We start from the raw sequence: 26,182 nt of genomic DNA, 5'->3' as shown, positions 1-26,182 counted from the left end.
TGTTTGGGTCCCCTTCTGGCTGTAGCTTCCTCAAGTGATCAAGATTCTGTCATGTGAACACCCACTGGGGCTCTGATTTTCAGTTTAAGACAACAAGCCAGGATGTGGTGCTCTCTGTGCATGTGTCCTGAGCCCCACCTTGTATTAATACAAAGGCGCTGGCCAGACCCTGGAAGGCAGCCCTCCCTGTTCCTTGCCTTCCTTGAGAGTCTGTGCATTCTCAGGCCTCCCAGCCTGGGCTCCCAGCTCTGCGCTCTCCTTGGGCTGTTGCCTTCTCCCTGGGCTACTTGTCATCTCAGTGGCCACTTCTCCTTGGAAGAGTCTCATGTCAACTCCCTCCCCTGCCCAGGGTAGGTTTGGGGCCCCTCCCTGGCTCATCCAGGAGTGACATGACCACACCACTCTGTCCTAATGATCTGTTTACTTGTTTACTTGCTGGCTTCCTCATCAGATGAACAGCCGCAAGAAGGCCAGAGCCCAGAATTACTTGCCTTAGGGTCTCAGAGCAAAGATGGTGGGGTGTCAGAGTTGGCTAAAGAACCAAAACAGGAAAGAGAAATAAAACAGGCAGAACCTGCCCTCATGGATTTTGCAGTCTGTCTCCCCAGAGAGGTTCTTGATTGCAGCTAAAAGGAGCACTCGGGCACCTTCGAGAGATTCTTGGATCTCCAAAGCATGGTTACATTTGATTTGCAAAGCTCAGGAAGATCTGTGATTTGAATCTCCCCCGCCCCCAATTCTTTTCTTGGCCAAGAATCGAGAACCATCCTCCTTTGCATCTGGTCAATCCCTCCCTTCCAGGGCAGGGTGCCTTCTCACCCCACCCTCCATCCTTGTGGTAATACTGTGGCCTTTCTCAACTTGAGCCTCCTCCCAACTACTCCCCCACGAGTTCCCATGTGGTTCTAGGTGTTTTTCACGGTCAGGAACCTGAGAGTGACCTCAGGCTCCGCGGGGCCCTGTCTCTCACTCCCCACCAAGCTTGATTAACGTCCCCGAAGCTGTCACAAACAAGGGGCTGTGGGCGGTCACGTGGCCCTGAGCAACCACACTCTCGCTTCCTTCTTTTACGCACAGCCGTTGGGGGTTGGTGCGATCCGAGACCACGGCAAGGGTGCCACAGCTGTGCTCGGCAGCACAGGCTGAGTCCTTGTCGCTAAAGCAGAGGAACCACTTCTCCTGGGCCCACGAGGTGGCTGTCCCATGGTCTGCTGAGCACGGTAAGTGCCAGCTTGCAAAACCACGGGGAGTGGCTGGGTGGTAGAGTCCCCAAGGGCTGGCAGGCCTGCCTGACAGACAAGGGCAGACTGGCGGCCAGCCCCAGGCAGGACCTGAGCTGCAGCCCCTGGAAAGAGCATCCCAACACTCTGAGCACTCGGGATTGAGGTGTGCCTGGAGTTCATAGCTTTATTCTGCCATCTCTTCTGGGTCCTAACCCCCTCAACTTTCATCTGTTCCTTCCCACGAGTTTTGCCAGTAGCTGCTGGCTTGGGGGTTACTGTGAATTCTCTTTTTTAATGGAGAAATCAGGAATGTTTCCCTAAAAATCATCCTACCCCTTCATGGGTGGGAAACCAAGGCCCAGAGAAGAGATTTGCTCAGGCTGTGGATCCATTTAAAATAGCATTTTTCAAACCTGTGTTCTTCACATTTTTATAGGACTGAGGAAGGGATGCGTGTGCACAGCAAATTATTAAAATATTAGAATTCAGAAACTACTGCTAGCAAAAGAGAAAGTCAGAATAATGATGAGAATATTCCTGTTTTGTGTCTGGAGTGCTTTAGGGGCATATAAGGGCATGGTGGGGGGCTGGTGGCTCAAGCAGTGTCCCCCTATACACACACATACACAGAGACAAGGAAAGGATCAGGGCCGGTAGGCTCTGGTTGCCTGGAATTCTTTTTTTCTTGGAATGTGGCTCCCCTTGCCTCAGGCAGGCCACACCCTGCATGGTAGACTTCTTCCTTACCGGGCTTGGCCGGCAGACCCGGCAGACTGAAACTGAACAGAATGGGCTGGGCTGCAGGGTGAGCACCACCTGGGAACCTCAGCCTTCAGAGGGGTCAGGGAGTCATCAGAGAACTCTGTGCCCCCTTTTAACAGATGAAGAAACCAAGGCTTTAGAGGGGTGAAGCAGCTGCCCTCAGCGGTACGGCTGGGAGGCGGGCAGGCTTCACTTGTGGTGGCCCCATCTGGTCACCGGACCCTCACGGAGCCCACAGAGATTCCAGGTTTGGGTCTCCCGGCCTCTTTTTGCTGAGCTGGAGAAGGCAGAGGGTGGGGGTGGCCTCTGGCTAGAAGGAAATAGGATTGTTACTGGTTGTGCTGCTCACTGCAGGACAGGACATTCCATCGAGAGACAAGGTGTTGGTATAAGGAAGAGCAACTTTATCCAGAAAGCCAGTTGACTGAGAAGATGGCCCACAAAGAACCATCTTACTTGAGTTAGGATCCAGGCTTCTTTTATACTAAAAGGGAGGGGTGGGGTGGCTGGTTGCTGCAAACTTCTTGGAGTTGGAATCCTTTGTTCTTGCAGCTGTCCACAGTAGTTCTGGTCACGGTGCTCCTATAAACCTCTACCAAGACAATTGTTATTTTTTGTTCGGCAACTTTCTAATCTCTATATGAATGGAAAACTGTTATACCTTTAAAGGTCAAGTCTGGGAGGCAGAGCCTTGAGAAACAAAACAGTATGTGTATTTCTGGCTATAGGTGACTCATTTGTTTTTTTTTTCTTTACAAAAGTGCAGAGCCAGAAGACCTAACCAGAGGCAACAGAATACAAGGGTTAGAGCTAAAGGAATAGATCTAACGTGGAGCCAGGTCTGTTCTTCTCTGTTACAGTTCCCTACTGTCCATGTCCATTCCACAATGTTGGCAGCAGTGGGGGTGGGGAGGGTGGGGGGAGGGTGGGGGTTGGGGGAGGGTTGGGTCAATGATCACCCTGGCTACTTCTTGCTGAACAAGGGCGAGGAAGGGGTGATGGGGGAATGGAATTTATCAACTTGAAACTGGAAGTATTCCGAAGTCCTAGGCTGAGCATAAGCCGTTTGCATTATGAGGACATTGCCCCGCCTTTTTGCAGCTCTGTCACACTTAGACAAGAAGACTTCCCAGGTGGCTCAGCCGGCCAATGCAGAACCTGAAGGAGACGTGGGTTTGATTTCTGGGTTGGGAAGATCCCTTGGAGGAGGAAATGGCAACCTACTCCAATTCTCTCACCTGGAGAATCCCATGGACAGAGGAACCTGGCAGGTTACAGTCCATAGGGTCACAAAGAGTTGGACACCACTGAGTGAGCACATATGCACACTTAGACAAGCACTTGCACACACACACGTGTGTGTGTATATATATAATTCCCCTTTACCTATATATAAACTCTAGCACTTGAGGGCACCGAGGCTGCTCTGCCATGTGCTATCTTTGTATATTTCCCCTGTTGGCCACACTTGGACAGAGCTTGATTAAAGCATTTCCTTTCCAGCAAGTACCAGTGAAATGAGAGAGTGAAGTCCTCATTACTTATATGGTAGGGGCTGACTTGAAACAGCAACTTACGATCTAATGGATTGCAACGCCGAGTCTGTCGACCTATTGGCTACAGGTTCTCCTGGTCAGGCGGACACCAGGAATCCAATATTTCAAAAGGGCTTAATTTAAGCTTGCTTCTGGGAACCACTCTAATCCTTTGCAGGGCAACTGGCAAGGCCTTATCCTCAGGTACATGAGTAGTTTCCAGTCAATATGATACTTGGCTGATATTTGTAGATAAAAGCAAGCACGTTGTCACTAATGTTAGGCAATACAGATTGGGGGATAATTTGCCTTTCTTGGGATGCCATTGGCCCATACTTCTGGTCTTACCTTTCTGTAGACCTCAGGGAGATCATCTAAGTTTTGTCCATTTTTCTGAGTTTTCTAGGAGAGCCCTCTGTAGGTTTCAAAGCAGGTTTCGGTGGGACTCTGATATCTAGTGGTCCCGTTGGAAAACGTCACTTGAGCATTTAGTTTACAGAGGTGATCTTGGCCTAGGATGAGGATAGGGAATTCAGGCATGTACAAGAAACTATATTTTAATATCAAATTTCCTAGTTGGCATTCCAGTGGTTGTGAAAATGATCACCTCTGTACTTCCCCTGACAGCCCAGTGACTGGGGTAGACTGGGAGGTTCTCTGTGCAAACTGAGGGTTTCAGTTCAGTTCAGTTGCTCAATCGTGTCCAACTCTTTGCGACCCCATGGACTGCAGCATGCCAGGCCTCCCTGTCCATCACCACCTCCCGGAGTTTACTCAAACTCACATCCATTGAGTTGGTGATGCCATCCAGCCATCTCACCCTCTGTCGTCCCCCTTCTCCTCCCGCCTTCAGTCTTTCCCAGCATCAGGGTCTTTTCAACGACGGAACTGAGGGTCTAGTATGGAGTTTGTTCCCCCGTGTCTACCAGAAAATCAACCAGTTTGCTACTCATTGTCAGTTTTACCCAGGGCTCCTGTGGGATATTTGAATTGAGTGTCGTACATCCAGAGGAGCCCCAGGCCTCTTCATTCATCATCTGAACATTCTCCCCTCTCTATGGTCTGATAGGCCCCACTCCTATCCTATCCTATAGGAAATATCCATTTCTAGCCCTCTTTTAAAAACTTATTTTTATTGAAGTATAGTTGGTTTACAATGTTGTGTTGTTTTCAAGTATATAATACACTGATTCAGTTATACATATATTTGTCTCTATCCTTTTTCAGATTCTTTTCCTGTATAGGTTGTTACAAAATACTCAGTATAGCTCTCTGTACTATATGGTAGGTTCTTGTTGTTTATTTTATATATAGCAGTATATAAAAATGTTAATTGCATATTCTTATTCCTTCCCAACCCCCTTTCCCTTTAGTAACCATAGATTTGTTTTCTATATCTGTAGGTCTATTTCTGTTTTATAAAAAGGTGATTTTGTATTTTTTTTTTGAGATTCCACAAATAAATGATATATTTTTCTTTCTCTATATAGCTTATTTCACTCAGTGTGATAATCTCTAGCTTCATGCATATTGTTACAACTGGCATTATTTTGTTCTTTTTTAATGGCTGAGTAGTATCCCATTGTTTATGTGTGTATGTAATACACATGTACACACCATATCTTTTTTTTTAAGTAATTTATTTTTTATTGAAGGATAATTGCTTTACAGAATTTTGCTGTTTTCTGTCAAACCTCAGCATGAGTCAGCCATAGGTATACATATATCCCTTCCCTTTTGAAACTCCCTCCCATCTCCCTCCCCATCCCACCCTTCTAGGTTGATACAGAGCTCCTGTTTGAGTTTCCTTAGCCAGACAGCAAATTCCCGTTGGCTATTAATTTTACATATGGTAATGAGAGTCCCTTGGACTGCAAGGAGGTCCAACCAGTCCCTTCTAAAGATCAGTCCTGGGTGTTCTTTGGAAGGACTGATGCTAAAGCTGAAACTCCAATACTTTGGCCACTTCATGCGAAGAGTTGGCTCATTGGCAAAGACTCTGATGCTGGGAGGGATTGGGGGCAGGAGGAGAAGGGGATGACAGAGGATGAGATGGCTGGATGGCATCACTGACTCCACGCACATGAGTTTGGGTGAACTCCAGGAGTTGGTGATGGACAGGGAGGCCTGGTGTGCTGCAGTTTATGGGGTCGCAAAGAGTCAGACACGACTGAGCGACTGAACTGAATATAAGTTTCCATGTTACTCTTTCCATACATCTCACCCTCTCTTCCCCTCTTCCTAGGTTCATAAGTCTATTCTCTATGTCTCTCCACTGTTGTCCTGTAAATAAATTCTTCAGTACCATTTTTCTAGATTCCGTATATATGTGTTAAAATACGGTATTTATCTTTCTCTTTCTGACTCACTTCACTCTGTATAATAGGTTCTAGGTTCATCCACCTCATTAAAACTGACTCAAATGCATTCCTTTTTATGTGTGTATGTATATATACACATATACACACCACATCTTTATCCATTCATTTGTCAATGAACATTTAGCTTGCTTCCATGTCTTTAGCCCTCTTTTCCTTTAATTTCAGGCGTTCTCTTCCCCAGCATCCTTTCTCTTTACAATAAGTCCACTGTTTCGTACATAGAGCTGGCTTACCTTTCATAGAATCTCCTGTCTTCCAGGAATCCAACACAGCCGTTAGAAAAATAGCATTTCACCTTGGTCTTCTTTTGTCTGTGTCTGTTCTCTCCTGTTGAATACCTCAAAAGCAATGTCTCCCAACTGAGAAGGATTCATTCGAAAGGCACCGTCTAATTTTTACAACTTTCTCCTGCTATCTGGGGCACTTTGCCCCATAAAGTTTGCATTTTCCTTTCTAGTATTTTCAGGGCCCTCAGGATCTGCATCTTTATAGAGTCTGATAAATTCTTCCACCAAATTTAGAGAGGTCTTCATTTGATTTGTGCTGAATTTCTTGAACCTTTTCAAACTCTTGTTTTGGGACCCCTTTTTGAAGCCCTGCCAAGATGCACTTACGGTAGTGCTCTAAAAAGGGCACTGGGAATTCCTGGGGGTTCAGTGGTTAGGACTCAGCGTTTCACTTCTGTGGCTCTGGGTTTGATCTCTGGTTGGGGAACTAAGATCCGCATGCTGTGCGGCATGGCCAAAACCAAGCAAAAACGGACATTGCTCCCCGACTAAAGCTCCCAGTTTGGTTCAGCTGTGGGTGCTGCCAAGTGGGCTTTGGGTCCATTAGGTGGAGCTGGTATGCTTCTTCCCTGGCCTGATCAGTGACTATTCTCCTTTCATCTCCTATGAAGATCATATTGAGAAGACTTTGTATGTCTGTTCAAGTAGGGTGGTTCAGTTCCGTCGCTCAGTCATGTCCGACTCTTTGCGACCCCATGAATTGCAGCACGCCAGGCCTCCCTGTCCATCACCAACTCCTGGAGTTCACTCAAACTCACGTCCATCAAGTCGGTGATGCCATCCAGCCATCTCATCCTCTGTCTTCCCCTTCTCCTCCTGCCCCCAGTTCCTCCCAGCATCAGAGTCTTTTCCAATGAGTCAGCCCTTCACATGAGGTGGCCAAAGTACTGGGTAGCAAAACAATTCTGTCCTTCAGAAAGAATCATCCCTATAAGGAGGGTTGTCCAATTAAATAAATCCAAGGTTGAGAAGGGTCTGTGCATCCATAGAAACCCAGCCAGCTGACCTTTTTCATTTATGCCCTCTATGGGGTAATTGCCCTGCTCTGGGAGTGGCTCCCGGTCCAAATTGGGTGCCATGTTGAGTCTTGGAGAGTGACACCAGACCAGGTTCCAGTGCCCAGGAAGATAACTGATCCTTTTAAGGGGAGGGAACCAGTCCAACCACTTCCCGAGCCCCAGTGTTGGGAAGTAGGGCTGGAGAAAGAAGAATGGGAGGCAGTGGGAGGAATGGATATGTTGGCATAGTGGCTGGAGTGGCTGGGACAGCCAGCTCTGCCAGAGGAGCACTTCAGGTCTGGAGCAACGTGGCTTCAATCTCCTTCCTTTCCTTTTCTTCCTGTGTGACAGGTTTTCCCTTGAGCTTCTTTTCAAGCCTTTGAAAAGCCTGTATAAAGCAACAACTGTAGGACTTTTCTCATCCCGATGTAATTGTTTGCACAGAGGGGATTTTATCATTCTTCCCCACTTCTTCACAGAATGGCTCTAATTTCACGATTGTATTGTAATTTAGAGAGCCATTCAAAGGCCAGGGTTTCTCAGATCCTAACAGGTACAGTGGCCCCCACATCATTACAGTAAAATGTCCTCTTCCTGTTCGTCAAGGGTTCATAGCTGTAATCCAGAGAAGGCGATGGCGCCCCACTCCAGTACTCTTGCCTGGAAAATCCCATGGACAGAGGAGCCTGGTGGGCTGCAGTCCATGAGGTCGCTAAGAGTAGGACACGACTGCGTGACTTCACTTTCCCTTTTCACTTTCATGCATTGGAGAAGGAAATGGCAACCCACTGCAGTGTTCTTGCCTTGAAAATCCCAGGGACAGGGGAGCCTGGTGGGCTTCCGTCTATGGGGTCGCACAGAGTCGGACACGACTGACGCGACTTAGCAGCAGCAGCAGCAGCGTAGCTGTAATCAGACCACTCACTTACCCAAAACGCACCCCCAGAAGACTATTTTTGGGGATATTTGAAACATCCCCCGTCTTTTAAAGGCAGACAAGGTGGAGCCAGGCTTGTTCTGTTACAGGATGGCTGGTGTGTGTGTGTGTCCGTGTGTCTGTCCGTCTGTCTGTCTACAGATAGCCTCTGAAAATTGTCAGTTCTTAAGCTAAAACCAAGTGTGGGTCTCAGTGAATTCATTTGTGGAAGGACCTCACCTCCTCTGTTACCAGACCAGCAAATTTGGGTACGACAGTTGAGACTTGGGTTTTTTTCCCTATTTTTTGTCCACACTGGAGGGGCATGTGGGATCTTAGTTCCCCAACCAGGATTGAACCCATGCTGCTTGTACTGGGTTGGAGTCTTTGCCACTAAAACCACTGGGGAAGTTCCAAGAGTTGGGTTTTTTGGAGGATGAGAGAAAGGCAAAAAAAAAAAAAATCTTAGATGTCACTATGGTTTGTGTCCCTGTAAAGGTCCACATAACATTCACCAGGTATGAAAAAAAATGAAAGTGTTAGTCGCTCAGTCGCGTTGGACTCTTTGTGACCCCATGGATTGTAGCCAGCCAAGCTCCTCTGTCCATGGAATTCTGCAGGGGAATCTTCCTGATCCAGGGATCGAATCTGGGTCTCCTGCATTGCAGGCAGATTCTTTACTGTCTGAGCCACCATCAAAGCCCTGCTACCTACTCCAGTATTCTCACCTGGAGAATCCCATGGACAGAGGAGCCTGATGGGCTGCAGTGCACGGGGTCGCAGAGAGTCTTACTACACATGAAGCAACTGAACACACGTGCGTAATGTCTGGAAAGGCTCCTTGACGGCTCTGGGGTAATTGATAAGAAAAGGTTGGGAAGTGCAGGATGACACATGCGAGGCTGAAAGCCTGCAGATTGCACACCCTGGGCAGCTGAGAGCCTGTTGCCAGGTCCCAGTTTGGTGTCCACTCCTGAAACACATCTTTAATGAGCCCCCAGGATGCCAGGCCCGTGGGGACTGGGCATCCACTGGAGACTCGTGGTCTGAAGTAGGTGGCCGGCCATGCTGCCTGCACTCCAAGGTACCAATATCAGAGCACCTACCAAGCACCTGTCTGTCTGCTAAGCCCTGGGCATGTAGCATGAGTCATAAGAGTCTCTGGTTCCTATTTAGCATTTATGGACTGATGGGAATGAATGTTTTGAAAGTAAACAAGCATTTTTTTTTTTAAAGGTTTAAACAACCGGACTAATCATTCCTGGGCAATCTGGGAGGGCTTCTTGGAGGAAGCAGCATTTATTCTGGCTCCAGAGAACGTCCAGGCCTGGTTCACAGGTGGTACGGAGCTGTGCCTATGAGGTGGGCTCTGGAGCAAGACCACTCAGGTTCAAATTCCTGCTCCTTCTCTTACTGGCCATGTGGTTCTAAGCACCAAGTGAGCCTCAGTTTCCCCATATTTCACATGGGGTTAATATGAGGAGGCTGTGGGGCCTGAGTGAGCTGATAATTCATGCATAGCTCTTAGAACAGTGCCCAGGGCGTTGTCTACACTAGATACATGTGATTCACAAACCACAGGAGACTGAGGCTGTGTGTGGTACCCAGGCTTCTGGGGCTCCTGGCCCTGGCTCTTTCTCACTAACAAGGTCAGAAGTGCGTCACAGTATCCCAGGGTTGCAGAGTTTTCAGGGATATGACCTTCTGTGCAGAATGACGATGACCGCAGCTTGCCTTTAATGAGCGCCTGCTGCTGCTGCTGCTGCTGCTAAGTCACTTCAGTCATGTCCGACTCTGTGCGACCCCATAGACGGCAGCCCACCTAAATGTCCAACCTGGACCAGCTCACTTCAACCCGTACCAACCCCACAAAGCATACATAGGCGCTACTGGAATCTTGTATTCCAGATAAGGAACTCACGGCTCAGAGAGCTGGGTTCAGTGGCCCAAGGTCACACAGCTTGTACGTGACAGAGGTGGGACTGGATCTGGTTTGATACTGGATTTGATCCTGAGCGGGGCCAGGGCCTGTCCGTTACCAAAACTGGGGTCCGCTCTCGTGTGTGCAGTCAAGCCAATCTACTGACACCATGTTGTGGGGGAGGAAAAGGCAGTGTTTACTGCAGGGTAACAGACAAGGGGTCTAGGACAGCTAGGGCTCAAAAAGTCAGAACTCCCCTATGAGCCTTTGCAAAGCACTTTTATTTTTTTAAAGATATTTTTTGATGTGGACCATGTTTAAAGTCTTTATTGAATTTGTTACAGTGTATGCTTCTATTTTCTTTTTTTTTTTTTGGCTGCAAGGCATGTGGGATCTTAGCTCTCCAAGGATCGAACCCACAGCCTCTGCTTTGAAAGGAGAAGTCTTAACCACGGGACCACCTGGGAAGTCCTGCAAGGCATTTTTCAAGGCCAGATGAGGGAAGGAGGAGAGTTGCACAGTTCTGACTGGTTGATGGTTAGGTAACAGGGCAGCATCACAAAGGTTAACATCATCAATCCTCGGGTGCCAGGTCTGGGGGCTATGTGTTCATCCACCTGGTGGGAGAAGGGCTAGCATCTGTAAAACAACTCAGGAAATGTGCATCAGGTAGTTATCTAGGTACTTCAGGGAAGAGCTAAAGCAGAGAATATGCGGGGGAGGGGGGGTGAGGTGTCTGTCCTAAGAAGGCCCCACAGGGTCCTCCTTGGTCACACGTCCAGTCCAGCAGGACTCAGACCTGAGCTGGGATCTTAGGTGGAGGGGACGCCTGGGCCTCCACTGGATCCTCTCTCTTGAGGCTCCTCAACCACACCCTGAGATGCTCCATCCTTCGGATCCTCAGATTTCAAGCTTTTGAATGCTGGGATTCAGGATTCCAGCTGGGAGGTCCCAAATTTCTTGAGTCCCATGAGTGTCTTTCCTGAGTGGTCCAGGGCAGCCGTGCAGAGCTTGGGGCTGGGGTGGGTGTGGGAGGTGGCCCCTGGCAGCTCGCCAGTCTACACTGCCTGAGTGCGGAAGTACCCCAGTTCAGGGTGGAAGGAAACAGGTAGTGTCTGACCGCCTCCATTGGGCAAGTGATGAAACAAATAGGATGTGGCATCTCTCTGCCCTTCTCTGTGCCCTGCCCACCCCTCCCGGTGATAAGTGACTGTTTTCCTGCCATCAGAGGACAGAAGAGGCAAAAGGCGGGGGCTGAAGGAAATAGCTTCACTGCCCTTAGCCTCGCTTCCCTAATCTGTGTAACAGGAACCAGAGCGGCCAGTGCCGGGGGGGTAGGCGAACGGGTCCCCCACATGATGAGGTAGTGAAACGATCCATCCACAGTGGGGGTTTATGCCACGTTGTTTCGTTAGGGTACACGTGTCCTAGCAAAGATGAAAGTCATTATCCTACCTGCCAGACATGCTGCTTGTACTCTGCTCCTCTCCTTGTTACCTGCGAGGCTCTTTGCAGTCACAGAGCCTCTGGGAACTGTGCGGGTTTCAGTCCTATGGGTGAGGCCTGCCCAGCTGCAGCCTGGCTCCAGGGTGCTGTATCCCCGGTAACCTTCCTCTTGAAGCCCACAGTAGGGCAGGTCCCAGGGTCGTGGTTGCCTGAGACTGGTGGGGACGAGGGATGGTCAATGCTAACACTGGGAACATTTGGGATGCGCTGGTCGGCTTAGGCCCAGGCAGGGAGATACTGGCTTTTCCCAGTGCTCCCTGTTGCATCCCGAACAGGCAGGGAAGTCTCTGCTCTCACATAGGTCTTTGCAGCTTCCCTAACGTACGGAGGTAGGGAGGTCGCCACCTCCGTACCCTCCCGGAGTCAAGAGGCCCGCCCCCCATCTCCTCTGCTCCTCTGTCCGTAGCCCCCTGCCAGATGCCAGCATCAGGGGACCTTCCTGCAGCATCTCATTCTGTTCTCATCTTTGAGACAATACCACCCATCTTACAGATGAGGAAACTGAGGCTCAGACTTGGTAAAGCGATCTGCTCAGGTTATACAGCAGCTCAGTGGTCTCTCTTCCACCCCAGGCTGCCTCCGTGTGAAGGGATGGGTGCAGGGGGACAGCCCACCTTGGAGACCACAACCTGGCCCCTTCCACAGTACCCTCCCAACCTCCCTGACTCACCCAGGTACCTCCCTAACCCAGGAGCCAGTGGGTTGGGTCTTCTGTTTTTGTTCTCCCTTTCTGCTTCCAGGAAATGGCTAAGCGCTCTGCCTTCCAGGAACCGAGAACTGCCCAAGTGGGGGTAGTGCGCAAGCTCATAGTTACAAAATATGTCCTAAATATGGCTTCTTCTTAAAGTCCCCTGCCGTCAGGAAAGTGGGGCCAAGATTAGGCCATATACTCTTTCCCAAGGTGCAAAGAATGTCTGCCTCCCAAAGGCAAATTCAGAGGCAAAGAATGTGTGTGTGTGCGCACACGTGTATGACACATTTATTAAGCACGAGCTGCAAGTTGGCACTTTTGAATTCATTATGTCATTGCATTCTCCCCAAAACCCTATGAGATGGGTGGCGTTTGTTGTTCCCATTTTACAGATGATGAAACTGAGGCTCAGAAAGGCAAAGATCTGAGTCAGGGTGATTTCACTTGTAAGGGACAGAGCTGAGACTTGACCATCCTTTTGTCGGACCTGAAAATCTGTGCTCTCAACCTTGTGCCCTGCATAGTACCCAGTACAGAGAGCACCAACCTTTCTGGGTGTTACAGCCTTCAGGGTCCTCCTGATTCCTTCTTTGCCCTCCCTCTCCTAACTGGGTCCCCAGTGGCAGGCACAAACCCACCAAGCTAAGCTGTGTTCCAAGGCTTTGCGCCTTCTGCCCTCTCAGCTAGGTTAGGTCTCTCCACAAAGCCTTCCTGAGTTCTCGCTAGCTTTGAATCTGGTCTCCGCGACTTGGCAGCTGTGTGTCTTTGTGCAAGTCGCTCTACCTCTCTGAGCTTCATCCCTCCTCAGTAAAATGAGGATATCTGTGAAAGCCAGATGTGTCTGGTGCAAATATCATTGTTTAGTTTAAGAAATTATTTTAAGGTAAGATCAGACTGGTATTTTAGAAACCATCGTAATTTTAACTAACATGTGAGAGGTGGAATTGAGTCTAGAAGCAGAGGGTCTATGAATGAGTTACAGATATTCAACAAATGATGAACAACTGCTCTCTGCTCTGAATTACGTGAAGTACAAGGAAAGGTATCGAATAAATGAGAAAATGCTTTGAAAAAGTAGATATATGTATCAACAAATGTATACTGGAATCACTTTGCCGTACACCTGAAACTAACCCGACATTGTAAAATCAATTATACTCCAACTGAAAAAAAAACCAGGAAAAGTTTTGGAAATTATCCAGGCGCTGCTCCACTCTGGCATGAGCTGGTCGGCTTAGTCCCAGGAAGGGAGATACTGGCTTTTCCCAGTGCTCCCTGTTGCATCCCGAACAGGCAGGGAGGTCTCTGCTCTCACACAGGTCTTTGCAGCTTCCCTAACGTGGGGAGGTAGGGAAGTCGCCACTTCCATACCCTCCTGAGTCAGAGGCACCCCTCATCTCCTATGCTCCTCTGTCCACAGCCTCCTGCTGGATGCCAGCATCATGGGACCTTCCTGCAGCATTTCATTCTGTTCTCATCTTTGAGACAATACCGCCCATCTTACAGATAAGGAAACTGAGGCTCAGACTTGGTGAAGCAATCTGCTCAGTTTACACAGCAGCTCAGTGTTCCCTCCTCTGCCCTGGGCTGCCTCTGTGTGCTGGGGTGGGCTGGGGGGAAAGCCCACCTTGGGGACCACAACCTGGCCCCTTCCACCTTGGATTGCATATTGCTGAAGGGTACTATGTCAGGGAATCAAGGAATCTCAGCCCAAAACACAGCTGTTGGTCACCACAGGATTCTCAGCTGCAAGATTTTGAATCCCACAAACACCAGCCATTGCCAGGGGGAGAATAAGGGGAGAGAGAGAAACCCAGGAGGCATGAGTGTTCACAAGGCCAAGAAGAAAGACCAATCATATGGCCAAAGGGAGAGGCACTGCCCTTTCTGGCTCCCTGGTCAGGAGGCTGAGGGGTAATACAAAGACAGACAGTCACTTTTGCTACCCACAGGCAAACGAGACGACTGTCAGATCCCTGAGGACAGGCTGTTCACAACAGATTTGAGTCATTCTCCTGGCCCCAGATACAGCAGTTGATGGCTCTGGGCCCTCAAGGACTTACAGGATAGATTTACTGAAAGAACCGAAGTAGCTGCTATTTGTAGGAGCTGGAGATAGGAGCAAAATGCTAAGGGCTTTGTAGGTATCACCTCATTTTATCCTCACAGTAGTCTACAGGTAGGTGCTATCATCCCCATCATATAAGCAAGGACCTAGCCAAAGGGAACTGGATCAAGCCAACACATGGAGAAAGGATGAGAAGACTGAGAATCTGAGGGACAGGCCAGGGTTGTGTGGGATGGGAGCCAAGATAAGGGAAACTGGAACAGAGGGATGCAGAGAGAGGAGTCAGCGTCACACTTCAAGAGGCCTCAGAGGGCCAAACGAGCATCTTTATCCTGTAGTCCCATGGTCACCAAACTCTTGCTCATGGACCCCATTGGTGGACAAGATAGGTACATTGATATATTTACAAATTGTGTACAGGTACCACTGTGCTCATGAGACATTGTAAATGTGTACACAAATAGAAGTTAAGTGACACAGAAGTTCATATAAGTAGAAGATCTAATGTAATCTTTCCACACCCCAGTAGACTGTCTTGTCCACACTGTACTGGGTCTTCGCTGCTGCACATGGACTTTCTCTAGTTTTGACGAAACTAGTCTCTAGTTTGGACTTTCTCTAGTTTTTTGCGGGAGGGGCTGCTCTCCAGGTGCGATGTGCAGGCTTCTCGTTGTGGCAGCTTCTTCTGTCGCAGAGCACAGGCTCTACGGCATGCAGGCTTCCGCAGATGTGGAGTGTGGGCTCCGCAGCGGTCACTCAGGGGCTCTGCAGCACAGCTTCAGCAGATGTGGTGCACGGGCTTAGCTGCCCAGTGGCACGTGGAATCTTCCCAGACCAGGGATTGACCCTGTGTCTCCTGCACTGGCAGGTGAATTCTTAACCACTGGACCACCAGGGAGGTCTGAGGCAAATATTAATACATTTCTGTGCACTGGGTCAAGGGAGTTGAAGAGCGCCCCCAGATGGATTCACTGATGCTGGTAAGTAGTAACAGCTGCTATTTGTGGAAAGCTTCTGTGCACCAGGCGTGTGCGGGGTGCTGAGGATGCTCCAGACCAGAAGTGTTACCATGTGGATGTCCAGGGTCGCGGTCAAGGGCGTTTGGTGGGCCCAGGAGTGCAGCTATCCTGACGCCCCATTGTCCACGTCCCCCCTCCAGGTGCCATGTTTCTGCAACTCCTGCTGCTTCTGGCCCTGCTGGGCCCTGGCAGCAGCCACCAGCTGGGGAACACCAGTAAGTATGAACCTGTGAAGGTCCCAGGTGAGGAGAGAGTCCCAGAAGACGATGAAGACTATGACTATATAGGACAAACGGACCCTCCAGAGATGCTTGACAATATCACTGAGGTCCCCAAGTTTCTGCTTATGGTGGCAACGCTGGGGCAGAGAGAGTCTGCAGGGCCTGTGACTCCTGAGTCATTCATTCTGGAGGTGTCCACAAGGGACTCTGCTGTCCTGAGTGCCACAGGGGCAACCACTGAGAAACTGAGCCCAAAACTGGTCACACTGGTCCCGCTGACCAGAGAACTGGTCACTGAAATCCCTCCCAAAGTGACGGATCCATCCACAGAGCTGGCTGCAGCCACAGAGGCCCTGTCCACGGACCCCGTGACCACAGAGGCCCTGTCCACAGAACCCAGGCTCACAGAGGCCCTGTCCACAGAACCCATGGCCACAGAGGCCCTGTCCACGGAACCCAGGCTTACAGAAGCCCTGTCCACAGAACCTGCGGCCACAGAGGCCCTGTCCACGGAACCCAGGCTTACAGAGGCCCTGTCCACAGAACCCAGGCTTACAGAAGCCCTGTCCACAGAACCTGCGGCTACAGAGGCCCTGTCCACGGAACCCAGGCTTACAGAAGCCCTGTCCACAGAACCTGCAGCCACAGAGTCCCTGTCCACAGAACCCAAAATCAGAGAGACTCTGCCCACGGAACCAGCCACCACAGAAGCCCCTTTCAGGGAGCCCACTACCATACCAGCCCTGCCCACAGATCCAACCACTGTGGAGGCCCTGCCCACGAGACATGCTACCACAAGGGGCCTAACCACAGCCCTTCCTGTGGCCTCTGATACTCCTAAGGGCACCACTGTGGCAGCTGGCGACTTGTCTGATGACTTCACTGGGAACAAAGATCAGAGCCTTTTTCCCTGGAGCTCTGTGGCCCCGATCCCTGCAGAGGGCGTGTCAGACCCGGGCCCCGTGAAGCAGTGTCTGCTGGCCATCCTCATCCTGGCCCTGCTGGCCACCATCTTCCTCGTGTGCACCGTGGTGCTGGCCATCCGCCTCTCCCGCAAGAACCACCTGTACCCTGTGCGTGATTACTCCCCCAGCGAGATGGTCTGCATCTCGTCTCTGCTGCCCGAGCGGGGGGAGGGGCCTGCTCCCATGCCCAATGGGGACCTGCCCAAGGCCAAGGACCAGGGCCGGAAGACGGGGCCGGGGGAGGACCGTGAAGGGGATGACCTCACCCTGCGCAGCTTCCTCCCTTAGCTCCCGAGCTGCTGAGCCAAGGCCCATGCCGAGGCTCTAAGCCGGGGGTCGGGCTGCCTTGGATCCCCCTGGAGACGGGAATCTTCAGGGCGCGGACTTGGGCTGCCACACACAAGACTGAGAGCAGCCAGGCTCCAGGCACCGAAGCAGGCCTGGCAAACAGAACCTCCGGTAGAGGCTGCAGATGACTCCCCCAGCTCCCTGCCCAGCCGCCGTGTGTCCTGGGCTCCCTCTAATGCCTCTGTTCCCTGGCCACTGGAGTCTCATCCTCACGCACCCAGGAGGACTCAGAGTTCGTCCCCACTGCCATGCCCACTACTGTTTCCTTCTACGGTCACTGCACAGAAAGGGGGCACTCTGAACTGGATTCCTTAGTTCACTTCCTATAACCCCCCCTCCTCATTTGGGCTATCTCTCAGGGAACCCACGGTGAGTTGTGGGGGCTGGGCAGGTTCCTTAGGGGACTCTGTGGACCTACAAGCTACTGTCTAGTGACAGCCTAACCCCATCCTGCCCTCCCTCGCCTCCCCCCCGGGGCCTTGATTGAGGTGCTCACAGAGGTCTCCCGGCGCCCAGCTCAGAGCCCAGGATGGCACACACACACACACACACACACACACACGTACGTCGCTCAGTCATGTTGAGGTGCTCACAGAGGTCTCTCGGGGCCCAGCTCAGGGCCCAGGATCACACACACACACACACACACACACGTACGTCGCTCAGTTGTGTCCGACTCTTTGTGACCCCGTGACGGTCAGTAAATGTTTGGGGCTGAACAAGTGATGGCTGAGTGAATGCTTCAAGCTGCCTCCTTCAGGTGGGGAGCGGGTCCTTTTGCTGTTCCCCCAACCCCAGGGCCCTTAGGAAGCCCCCTGCACAGGCTATTAAGGTTACTTCAGGGGGCACCTTGGTGTATCCTTGGGCGCTGCGGGAGGGGTTCAGGCTGTCGAGGGGCAGAGAATGCTGGCCCCAGGAACCACTTTGTCCAGTGCCACCCATGACACAGTTCAAGCCTGCAGAATTTGGTCCCCCCGCACCCTAAATCTCTGCCAGATACCCCCTCTAAACATCAATGCCATGCACCCCAGAAGCCCACCCTGACCTCTCTCTGTTCTGCATGAGGCTCATGTCCCCAGTGGCCCCCTCCTCACAGGGGGAGCCTGGCTACACTCCACAAGGCCTTCCTACAACTGACTGGTTGTCTTACAGAGTTTGAAGAAGTGAAGTCGCTTCAGTCATGTCCGACTCTTTGTGACCCCCTGGACTGTAGCCTGCCAGGCTCCTCTGCCCATGGGATTCTCCAGGCAAGGATACTGGAGTGGGCTGCCATTTCCTTCTCCAGCATAGAGAGTCTGGGGCCTGGTAAACTTTTTCTTAAAGGGCAAGATCATAAATATCTTAGGTTTGGCAGCTCACGTGGTCTCTGTCGTATCTTCTCAACTCTGGCATCCTGGCATGAAGGCCACGATTGACTCTGCGTCATGGATGAAGGGGTTTAGCTGAATTTTGTTGAAACTTTAAGGCAGCAGGCTGGGTCAGGCTCTATAAGCTTGTCCCTACTTCAGTTTAGGGTGACCAGATGTCCTGAGACTTTCCTGGTTTCAGCACTGAAAGTACTATATCAATGGGATATAAGGCTTTCGGCTCCAGCAGATTAGAACAGCGAGTGGCCCTGTTTAAGCACTGAAACCCACGTGGACCCCGAGGGTCAGATCAGGAAGCCAAAGGCTTAGAGATGAGAAGGGTGTGGTTTACTTCCTGACATGGCTGAGCCAGGGTTTCAGACTTTTGATCTTTGCTTCCTAATGCCTTTTAGTCATTTCTGTACACGGGGAAGGAAACACACACACACACACACACACACACACACACACACTTCTGCCTTCTAGAACATTCATCTCAGGGGACTTTTTCTCTTCTAAAAAAATGCCTCCAAGGGCCTCATTGGGAATTCAGGACCCCCTCCACTCCGTGGCATAACCTGCAGAGAAAGAATTCAAAGAAAAAGTCGAGTTGGGGCAGGGGAAGGGTGGGTGTTGGTTGCAACTCAGAGAGAGGGATGGGGGGAACGGGAGGAGGAACACAAAAAGCAACAGGGCCGTCGGGGACAGAGTCAGGGATAAGTGGAGAACTGCCTGGTTCTGTCCTCCCCTGCCCCCTTGCCCTTGAACCTCCACAACAGCTGTGATACACAGGAAGGTGTGTTCAAGGTGCTCTGGTCGGGCGCTGGTGGAGCTGGGTATCCGCCATGGGCGGGACAGCCAACCCTGGAGAAGGTGGAGTCCTAAGACAGCAACAGGATTTCACTTCCCCTTTATCAGGGATCAGAAAACTCAGCTGGTGGATTCCACATCACTGGGGTGGGGCCCCAGAGGCTGGAGGACTTGGGGGACATTTGAGCAGTTCCTCTGGGACTTTGCTACCCCGTCCGTCTGGGCAGAGAGCAGGTCTCCGGGCCCCCCTAAGGGCCCCGGGGAGCGCCCCTGCTCCCGCACGTTGGTTTTCCGTCTCTACCGGAAGAAGAGCGTTTCTCTGCAGCCCTCCCTTCAAGGTGCAGGATTCGTCAGCAGCGGAGATGGCGAATGCTTGAAGATGCCACCAGGGGGCGCCCACCACCAGCTAGTGGAGCCAAGGGCAGCCTGGCGCTTCGCTTGGTCCAGTCTCGGAGGATGAAGGAAGGATGGAGCCAGATCAGAGCTCCAAACCCAGTGGGGTGCTGGTATATATTTATCAACTGGCTTCTCAGGTGGATTGGTGCCCAAAGCACGATTTGCAGTGCTTGCCAATTTCTTTGCTGTAAATACTCCCATGGCTGATTTTGAGCAACCAGCCATTTATACACTAGATCATACAAAAAATGTAAATAATGCCAATGACGTAGATGTAGGATGTAGTAAGATCATGCGGAAGTGATGAGTTTTAAGTATTGAAGACCTTGGCTTTTAACATAATTTAATTTTATGTAACAACTGGTTCAAATAATTCTGAAAATTTGACAACTGGATCTGAGACTGATATAGGCTGGCTCCTGCATCCTAGTGTGCCCTTCCACTTGTCTGGACCTCCCTTGCCCTTGAACATCACCCCAGGAATTGCCCCATCCATCCACTGAACACAAATATCTGCTATGTCTCCATGGATCCCCTTATACAGCCTATGAAGGAACTAGGAGTCTCCCCATTTTACAGAAGAGGAAACTGAGGCTCAGAGAAGTGCAGTCACATGTCCCAGATCGTACATAAGTATCTGAGATTGGAATCTAGGCTTGAATCAGAAAGACACATTCTTACCACTGAGTCATGAGGTCCTTGAGATCATAGCGGGGTTCTGGGGGAATCCCGTGCCCTAAACTCCCACTCCTGCTGACCTGTCCTGGGGTCTGGAAGTCCCCTCAGTCACCCTTTGTGGCTCCCAGTTGCTGAGAGAAGGCGCTGGGACTTGTTAGTTGCTCAGTCATGTCCAGTTCTTTGCAACCCCATGGACTGCAGCCTGCCAGGCTCTCCTCTGTCCCTGGGATTCTCCAGGCAAGAATACTGGAGTGGGTAGCCAATCCCTTCCCCAGGGGATCTTCCTGACCCAGGGATCAAACCTGGGTCTCCTTCATTCAGGCAGATTCTTTACTGTCTGAGCCACTAGGGAAGCCCCAGGATGACGAAGTTGAACCCAGCTTGCAGAGAGCAGGCACACAAGCAGACCTGGGATGCAAGACTGAGAGAGGGGGCTGCAACAAGGTGTGGGCGTTTCCTGGGCACTCAGTCTATGCCCAGCCCCACGGCAAATGCTTTATCTGCCTGATCGCATTCAGGTCTCACAACAACCCGTGAGATGAGGACAATTATTATCCCACTTCTCTGCTAGAGAAACTGAGGTTCAGAAAGCTGAGCCACTGACTTCAGCAAGTTGCACTGCTGAGAAACCAGACTCCACTGACTTCAGCTCTGGCAGTAGGGAAGGAAGGAGGGTAGACAGGAAATGGGGGACAGGGGGTGGCATGCTAAATTTACTCTTGTCCCTTTGGAGGGGGGTTGCTGCCAGCCCTGCGGGTGCTTCATCTGGCTGTCAATCTGGACAAAGGCTCCCCAAACCCTCCTCCATACCCCACCCCTGCCTGCCACTCAACCAAGTCTTACCTGATGCCTAAACACAAGATACGTCCTCCATAAACCATAGTTTTTAGGATTATCAGATAGAGAAAAATGACTGGAGGGATGTACACCAAATCGTTAAGAGAGATTAGCCACCAGGCATGGGATTATAAGTGAATTTTATTTGGTTCTTTTGACTTTCCTGTGTTTTCCTAATATTTTTCAATGGGGCAGAACAAAATCATAAGTGTTTAGGAAGTCTGGGGGTCCCAGGTCTCCCCAGCTGGTGAGTAAAACCATCCACTCTTTAGCTATGAATGCCCACACAGGAAGGCTCTGAGCTGGTGGTCCTAACCCGGGGGCAACTTTGCCCCCCCTCCAGGGGACATCTGGCAATGTCTGGAGATAAGCTGGTTGTCATGACTTGGGAGGTGGTCAGGGACTCCGACAAACATCCCACAGTGCACAGGCCAGTCCCCCGAGGCCAAGAAGGGTCTGGTCCAAATGTCAGCGGTCCTGAGGTGGAGAAATTCTGCTCTCCCCACTTGGCAGTGAGGGCCCCTTGGAGTTCCCCTTCTCAAAAGTGTTTGGAAACCCGAACTGTGTGGTCATGAGCTTGATTGCTGAGTCTCCTCTTGGTGGCTGGAAGCCTGTAGCCATAATTGCTCAGGCTTTTGCCCCCTGGGGTCCCACAGGGCCAGTGCCCATGCCTAAGCCTGGCACAATAAGGATGCTGCTGCTGAACCTGGCAGGGTGGCAGCCTTGGAGCTGCTTTTCCGAGGAAAGGAGCCTAAAGGAATGGGCCCAGGGCAGGAGACAGGAGCACCAAAGGGGTGAAGATGCAGTCCCTTGCCCGGGCACGTGAACCCTGCCAGGGGCGAAGCATGGTCCCCTCCGGTCCCAGCACTGCTTCCGGGCTGCCCCCTCCCTTGGGGCAGTCCTTCCGGGAGACTGATCGTTCTCCCTTGTGTCTGGCCTCCAGACCCGTCCGGCCTTCAGGGGATTTCCCCCAGAGCTTCAGTGGCCCCCTCAGCAAATCACTGGCTATAAATGAATCTGTAGGACGGTACGGTGCCTTAATCCCGCCAGCAGCTGAAGCTTCTGGAAGCCAACCCCTGCCTGTTTGGACCCCCATCTCACCCACTGGCAGACATGTTGGCTGGATGAGGGCAGGAAGGCTGTCATCTCTCCCTGTCACTTGGCTCCGGCCCCAAGAGCCTGCTGGTTCTTTCTCCTTGCACTCTCCTGCCCCAGGTCCTTTGCACCTGCTGCCCCTCTGCCTAGTGCCCTCTTGCCAGAGGTCTGTGGAACCAGCATCTTCTCATCCTTTGTGTCTCAGCGTGAATGTCGCCTCTTCAGAGGGGCCTTCTCTGCGGCCCTGCCCCACTTTTGTTTAGGACAACCCCGTGCTCCCCTTCAGGGTGGTGGTGGTGGAGCTCATGCTGTCGTGTTCGACTCTTTGTGACCCCGTGGACTGCAGCCCACCAGGGTGCTCTGTCCATGGGATTCTTCAGGCAAGAATACTGGAGTGGGTAGCCATGCCCTTCTCCAGGGGATCTTCCTGACCCAGGGACTGAATTGCATCTCTCACGTCTCCGGCATTGGCAGGCGGGGGTCTTTACCGTTAGTGCCACCTGGGAAGCCAGATGACCGTGTGGATGTACGGAGTTTTGCTGTGCAAGAGCGGGGCCTCTGTCCCTCACATTCACTCTCTGTATGTCTGCACAGTGCCTGGCAGTCCGCAGGGGTTTAGAAGACATGGACCGCATTGACAAATGGGCAAGGGAGTTTGGCAAGAGGGTGAAGATGCAGAGACAGCTGTGGGACTAGCAAACATCTAAGCACCAGAGGCAGAAATCAAAAGAGCCTTAGCTTTAAGGCTTAGGGTCAGGCCTGGGTTTCAATCCCTGCTCTGCTGCTTATTTCTGGATGTCGGGCAAGGCTAACCTCTGGGAGCCTCAGCTTCCATACCTGTGAAGTGGGGAGAAAAGCCCTTGCTATTCATACAGCTGTGACATGGCTGGCACACTTCAGGTGACCAACTAGGTCCCACGTTAGGCAGTCCCTGGCTATGGGAGCAGGCGTAGACCCTCTGAGGGGCACCATGGGGCCTCCACATCCCCCCATGCCTGGAAGTCCAGCCCCCCTGTGGTTTGGGGAGCAAGCCCCCGCCCTGCTAAGCACGCCGTCTTTTGGCCTAAAATTAGCTCACAAATTCCATGGCTGCCTGGTCGGTGCTTCCAACCGACAATTCAAACCAGATGTTTCCAGCTGTTGGGGCCCTTCCCCCCTGGCCAGCGCCTGCATGTGCCCCGGGGAGGTCGGACTCTACCCAGGGGAGATGGATCGGAGCACGCACTCGGGGGCCCTGGCAGGAGCGGGAGCCAGCCTGGGCCTCTGGGCTCACCCCTCTAAGGATGGGGGCCCCCTTGCCAGCTGACCTGCCAGCGAGTGGGGGCTGGGGTGGGTGACCGCTCTGCCTTTTTCCATTCAGGAGCCTTGTGGAGCGCCTGCTGTATGCCAAGCCTCTGTTTTTGCTGCTGTCCAGATACTGTGAGAAAGAGGCTCAGTCCGAGGTGCCACTTGCGTTGCTGTTGTTATAATTAGCGTGTGTATTTAGTGCCAGGTGGCGCTACTGGTAACCCTCCTGCCAATGCAGGAAATTTGAGAGACACAGGTTCGATCCCTGAGTTGGGAAGATCCCCTGGAGAAGGGTAGGGCAACCCACTTCAATATTCTTGCCCGGAGAATCCCATGGGCCGAGGAGCCCGGTGGGCTACAGTCCATAGGGTCGCACAGAGTTGGACACAACCGAAGTGACTTAGCACACACATACGCACCAAGCTTATACGGGCTTCCCTGGTGGCTCAGTGGTAAAGATTCCTTCCACCTGCCAATGCAGGAGATCCAGGCTCGATCCTACAGTTGGGAAGACGTCCTGGAGAAGGAAATGGCAACCTGCTCCAGCATTCTTGCCTGGAAAATCCCATGGACGGACGAGCCTGGTGGGCTACAGTCCATGGAGCCACAAAGGAGTTGGATGTGACTTAGCGACTAAACAACAACCGTAACAGATAACCAGGGCTCGTTACATTCGCACGATAACCCAGGGAAATGCTACTATTGCTCCCATTTTACAGATGAGGGGACTAAGGGCCAGAGTGGTGGAGGAACTTAGCCCAAGGTCGCTCGGCTCTGAAGCAGCAGAACCCAGAGGCCCTGAAGGGTAGGTGGTCTCAGCCCAGCCTGGATGAGTTTCCCTCCTTGCTGTCACCCCCACGGGGCCCTTTCCCTCCTGGTGGATGGATCTGGGGGTTGTGGAAGACCCTCTCCGTGAGGCTGTCCCTGGGCTCGGGTGCAGAAGGTGGCTCACAGCAGCTGCCAGGAGAGGAGGCTCATTAGGAGACCCCGGAGCCAAGTGTTGGGTCCCAGCTGAGTCAGAAGCCGGTGGCTGGGGGAGGGGCTGTGGGGCTCTGCGTGGGCTTCACGGGGGCCTTACATGGAGCCCCTTCCCCATCCCCAGAGGTGGGACCCAGAGCCCTTTCTGAGGGTCCTCGAGAGAAAAGGTAAGTCTGTGCATGCCTGCATGTGTGTGTGCACGTGCGTGTGTGTGCGTGTGTGTGGCATCGTGCGTAAAGAGGAAAGGGGCTTGATGCAGGGAGGAGAGGGCTTCACGCATGTGGGGGGACCGTGCTTGGCCTTCACTCATAGTAAGAGCCAAAGCCCCCTGCAGATGCCCGCAGAGACCTGGCAAGATCTGGCGCCAGTGCCCTCTGACCTCACTTCCTCCCACCCTCCCCCTCACTCCCTCGGCTCCAGCTTCACTGGACACTTTTCTTTTCCAGGCCTTGAAAACACCAGGCAGGGACTTCCCTAGTGGTCCAGCCTCTGAGACTCTGCACTCTCAGTGCAGGGGGCCCGGGTTCCATCCCTGGTCAGGGAGCTAGATCCCCCAGCTAAATGCTGCAATGAAAACTCCTGCATGCTGCAAGGAAGATTGAAGATCCTGGGTGCCTCAACCCAGACCCAGTGCAGCCAAAAAAAAAAAGAAAAGATTCTCTCTGATAGCTCTTGCAAGCCTCTCACTGACTGAAGATAAATTGAAAAAAAACAAACAAACAAAAAAACGCCCAGCACCTGCTACCTCAGGACCTTTAAACGTGTTCTTGCCTCTGCCTGGACCACTCTTCCTCTGATCATCTCCCTGACTCACTCCACCACGTCCTTCAGGTCTTTGCTTGAATATCACCGTTTCCCTGCTTTGTCTTCCTCAGTACCCCTTATCACCATCTATCATTCTGTATGTAATTACTTAATTACTAAGCTATCTTCTTTTTTGGCTGTGCTGGGCAGCATGTGGGATCTTAGTTTCCTGACCAGGAATGGAACCTCTGCCCCGCCGCCCCCGAAATGGAAGTGCAAGTGTCTTAACCACTGGACCACCAGAGAAGTCCCAGCGTTATCTTTTCATGTATTTATTTGGCTGTTCTTAGTTGCGGCACTCGGGTTCTTCGTTGCAATCTTTCCCTGAGGCGCGGAGACTCTTGAGGGCATGTCGGATCATAGTTCCCCATCAGGGATCGGACCTGCGTCCCCTGCGTTGCAAGGTGGATTCTCAACCACTGGACCACCAGAGAAGAAGTCCCAGAGTTATCTTTTGAATGGCCTTCTGCTCCCACCAGAAGGCAAGCTCCCTGAGGACAGAGACTTTTCGTCTGTATTGCTCTCTGCTGTAGCCCCAGCAGTGGGAAGTGTCCGACACACACTCAATAAGGACTGAGAGAGAGAGAACAAGAAGGAAGAAATGCAAGGGAAGGATAGGGAAGAGGAAAGCAAGGAGAAGGAAGGAGGAAGAAGGAGAAGGAAGGAGGAAGAAGGAAGGAAGGAGAAGAGGAAAGAAGGGAGAGAGAGGGAAGATGGGACAGACGGTCTTAGTGTAAAGGGAGGGGTCGCAGAGCAGGAGACACACAGGATGATGTACTGTTTGGGTGACTTCAGGGCCCCGAAGTCAGCTCCGAGCCTTCCCCACTCTGCCCCTCTGCTCAAAGACGGGCAGCACCCCTCTCCCCCCACCCCGCCCCTCGATTTCCAACAGAGCTGCCAAGGCGGTTCAGGAGCACCATCTCAATTCCCCTTCCTGGTGGAGGGTGGGGCAGGGCAGTGGGGGGCTCCTGCAGAACGGCCTGCCGGAGGACACCTCACCGAGGGCACCCCGTGGGCAGCTGGCACAGCGGGAGAGCCAGGCCAGGTCTGCACATCTACACCCCTACCCTCTGACACTTGGGCTCCCACGTGGGCTGCACGGAGCTGCTG

General features: G+C 52.0%; 1 protein-coding gene across 6 annotated transcripts; it reads left to right on the top strand.

The window, feature by feature from the left end:
* Nucleotides 1-958: 958 nt before the first annotated feature.
* Nucleotides 959-19,179, top strand: SELPLG (selectin P ligand). 6 transcript variants are annotated; one of them, XM_006045031.3, is made up of 4 exons: nucleotides 1,067-1,220; nucleotides 2,747-2,824; nucleotides 15,157-15,268; nucleotides 15,448-19,179. In XM_006045031.3, the coding sequence occupies exon 4, from the start codon at nucleotides 15,453-15,455 to the stop codon at nucleotides 16,779-16,781; it is 1,329 nt and encodes a 442-aa protein (XP_006045093.2). In that variant the 5' UTR covers nucleotides 1,067-1,220; nucleotides 2,747-2,824; nucleotides 15,157-15,268; nucleotides 15,448-15,452; the 3' UTR covers nucleotides 16,782-19,179. The 6 variants fall into 6 exon arrangements, 5 of the variants coding, with proteins under 5 accessions (XP_006045091.2, XP_006045093.2, XP_006045092.2 ...); XR_003104196.2 differs by lacking the exons at nucleotides 15,157-15,268; nucleotides 15,448-19,179 and adding an exon at nucleotides 3,087-5,149 and having other exon boundaries at nucleotides 959-1,220; XM_006045030.3 differs by lacking the exon at nucleotides 15,157-15,268.
* The last annotated feature ends 7,003 nt before the right edge of the window (nucleotides 19,180-26,182 follow it).

Source organism: Bubalus bubalis, chromosome 17 (assembly GCF_019923935.1).
Source record: "Bubalus bubalis isolate 160015118507 breed Murrah chromosome 17, NDDB_SH_1, whole genome shotgun sequence".
Taxonomy (NCBI): Eukaryota; Metazoa; Chordata; class Mammalia; order Artiodactyla; family Bovidae; genus Bubalus; species Bubalus bubalis.
This window is presented reverse-complemented; position numbering and strand designations above follow the sequence as displayed.

Bases quoted from the DNA above. Each gene is read 5' to 3' on its own strand.
- SELPLG (XM_006045029.3), top strand. From the start codon at position 15,453: ATGTTTCTGCAACTCCTGCTGCTTCTGGCCCTGCTGGGCCCTGGCAGC.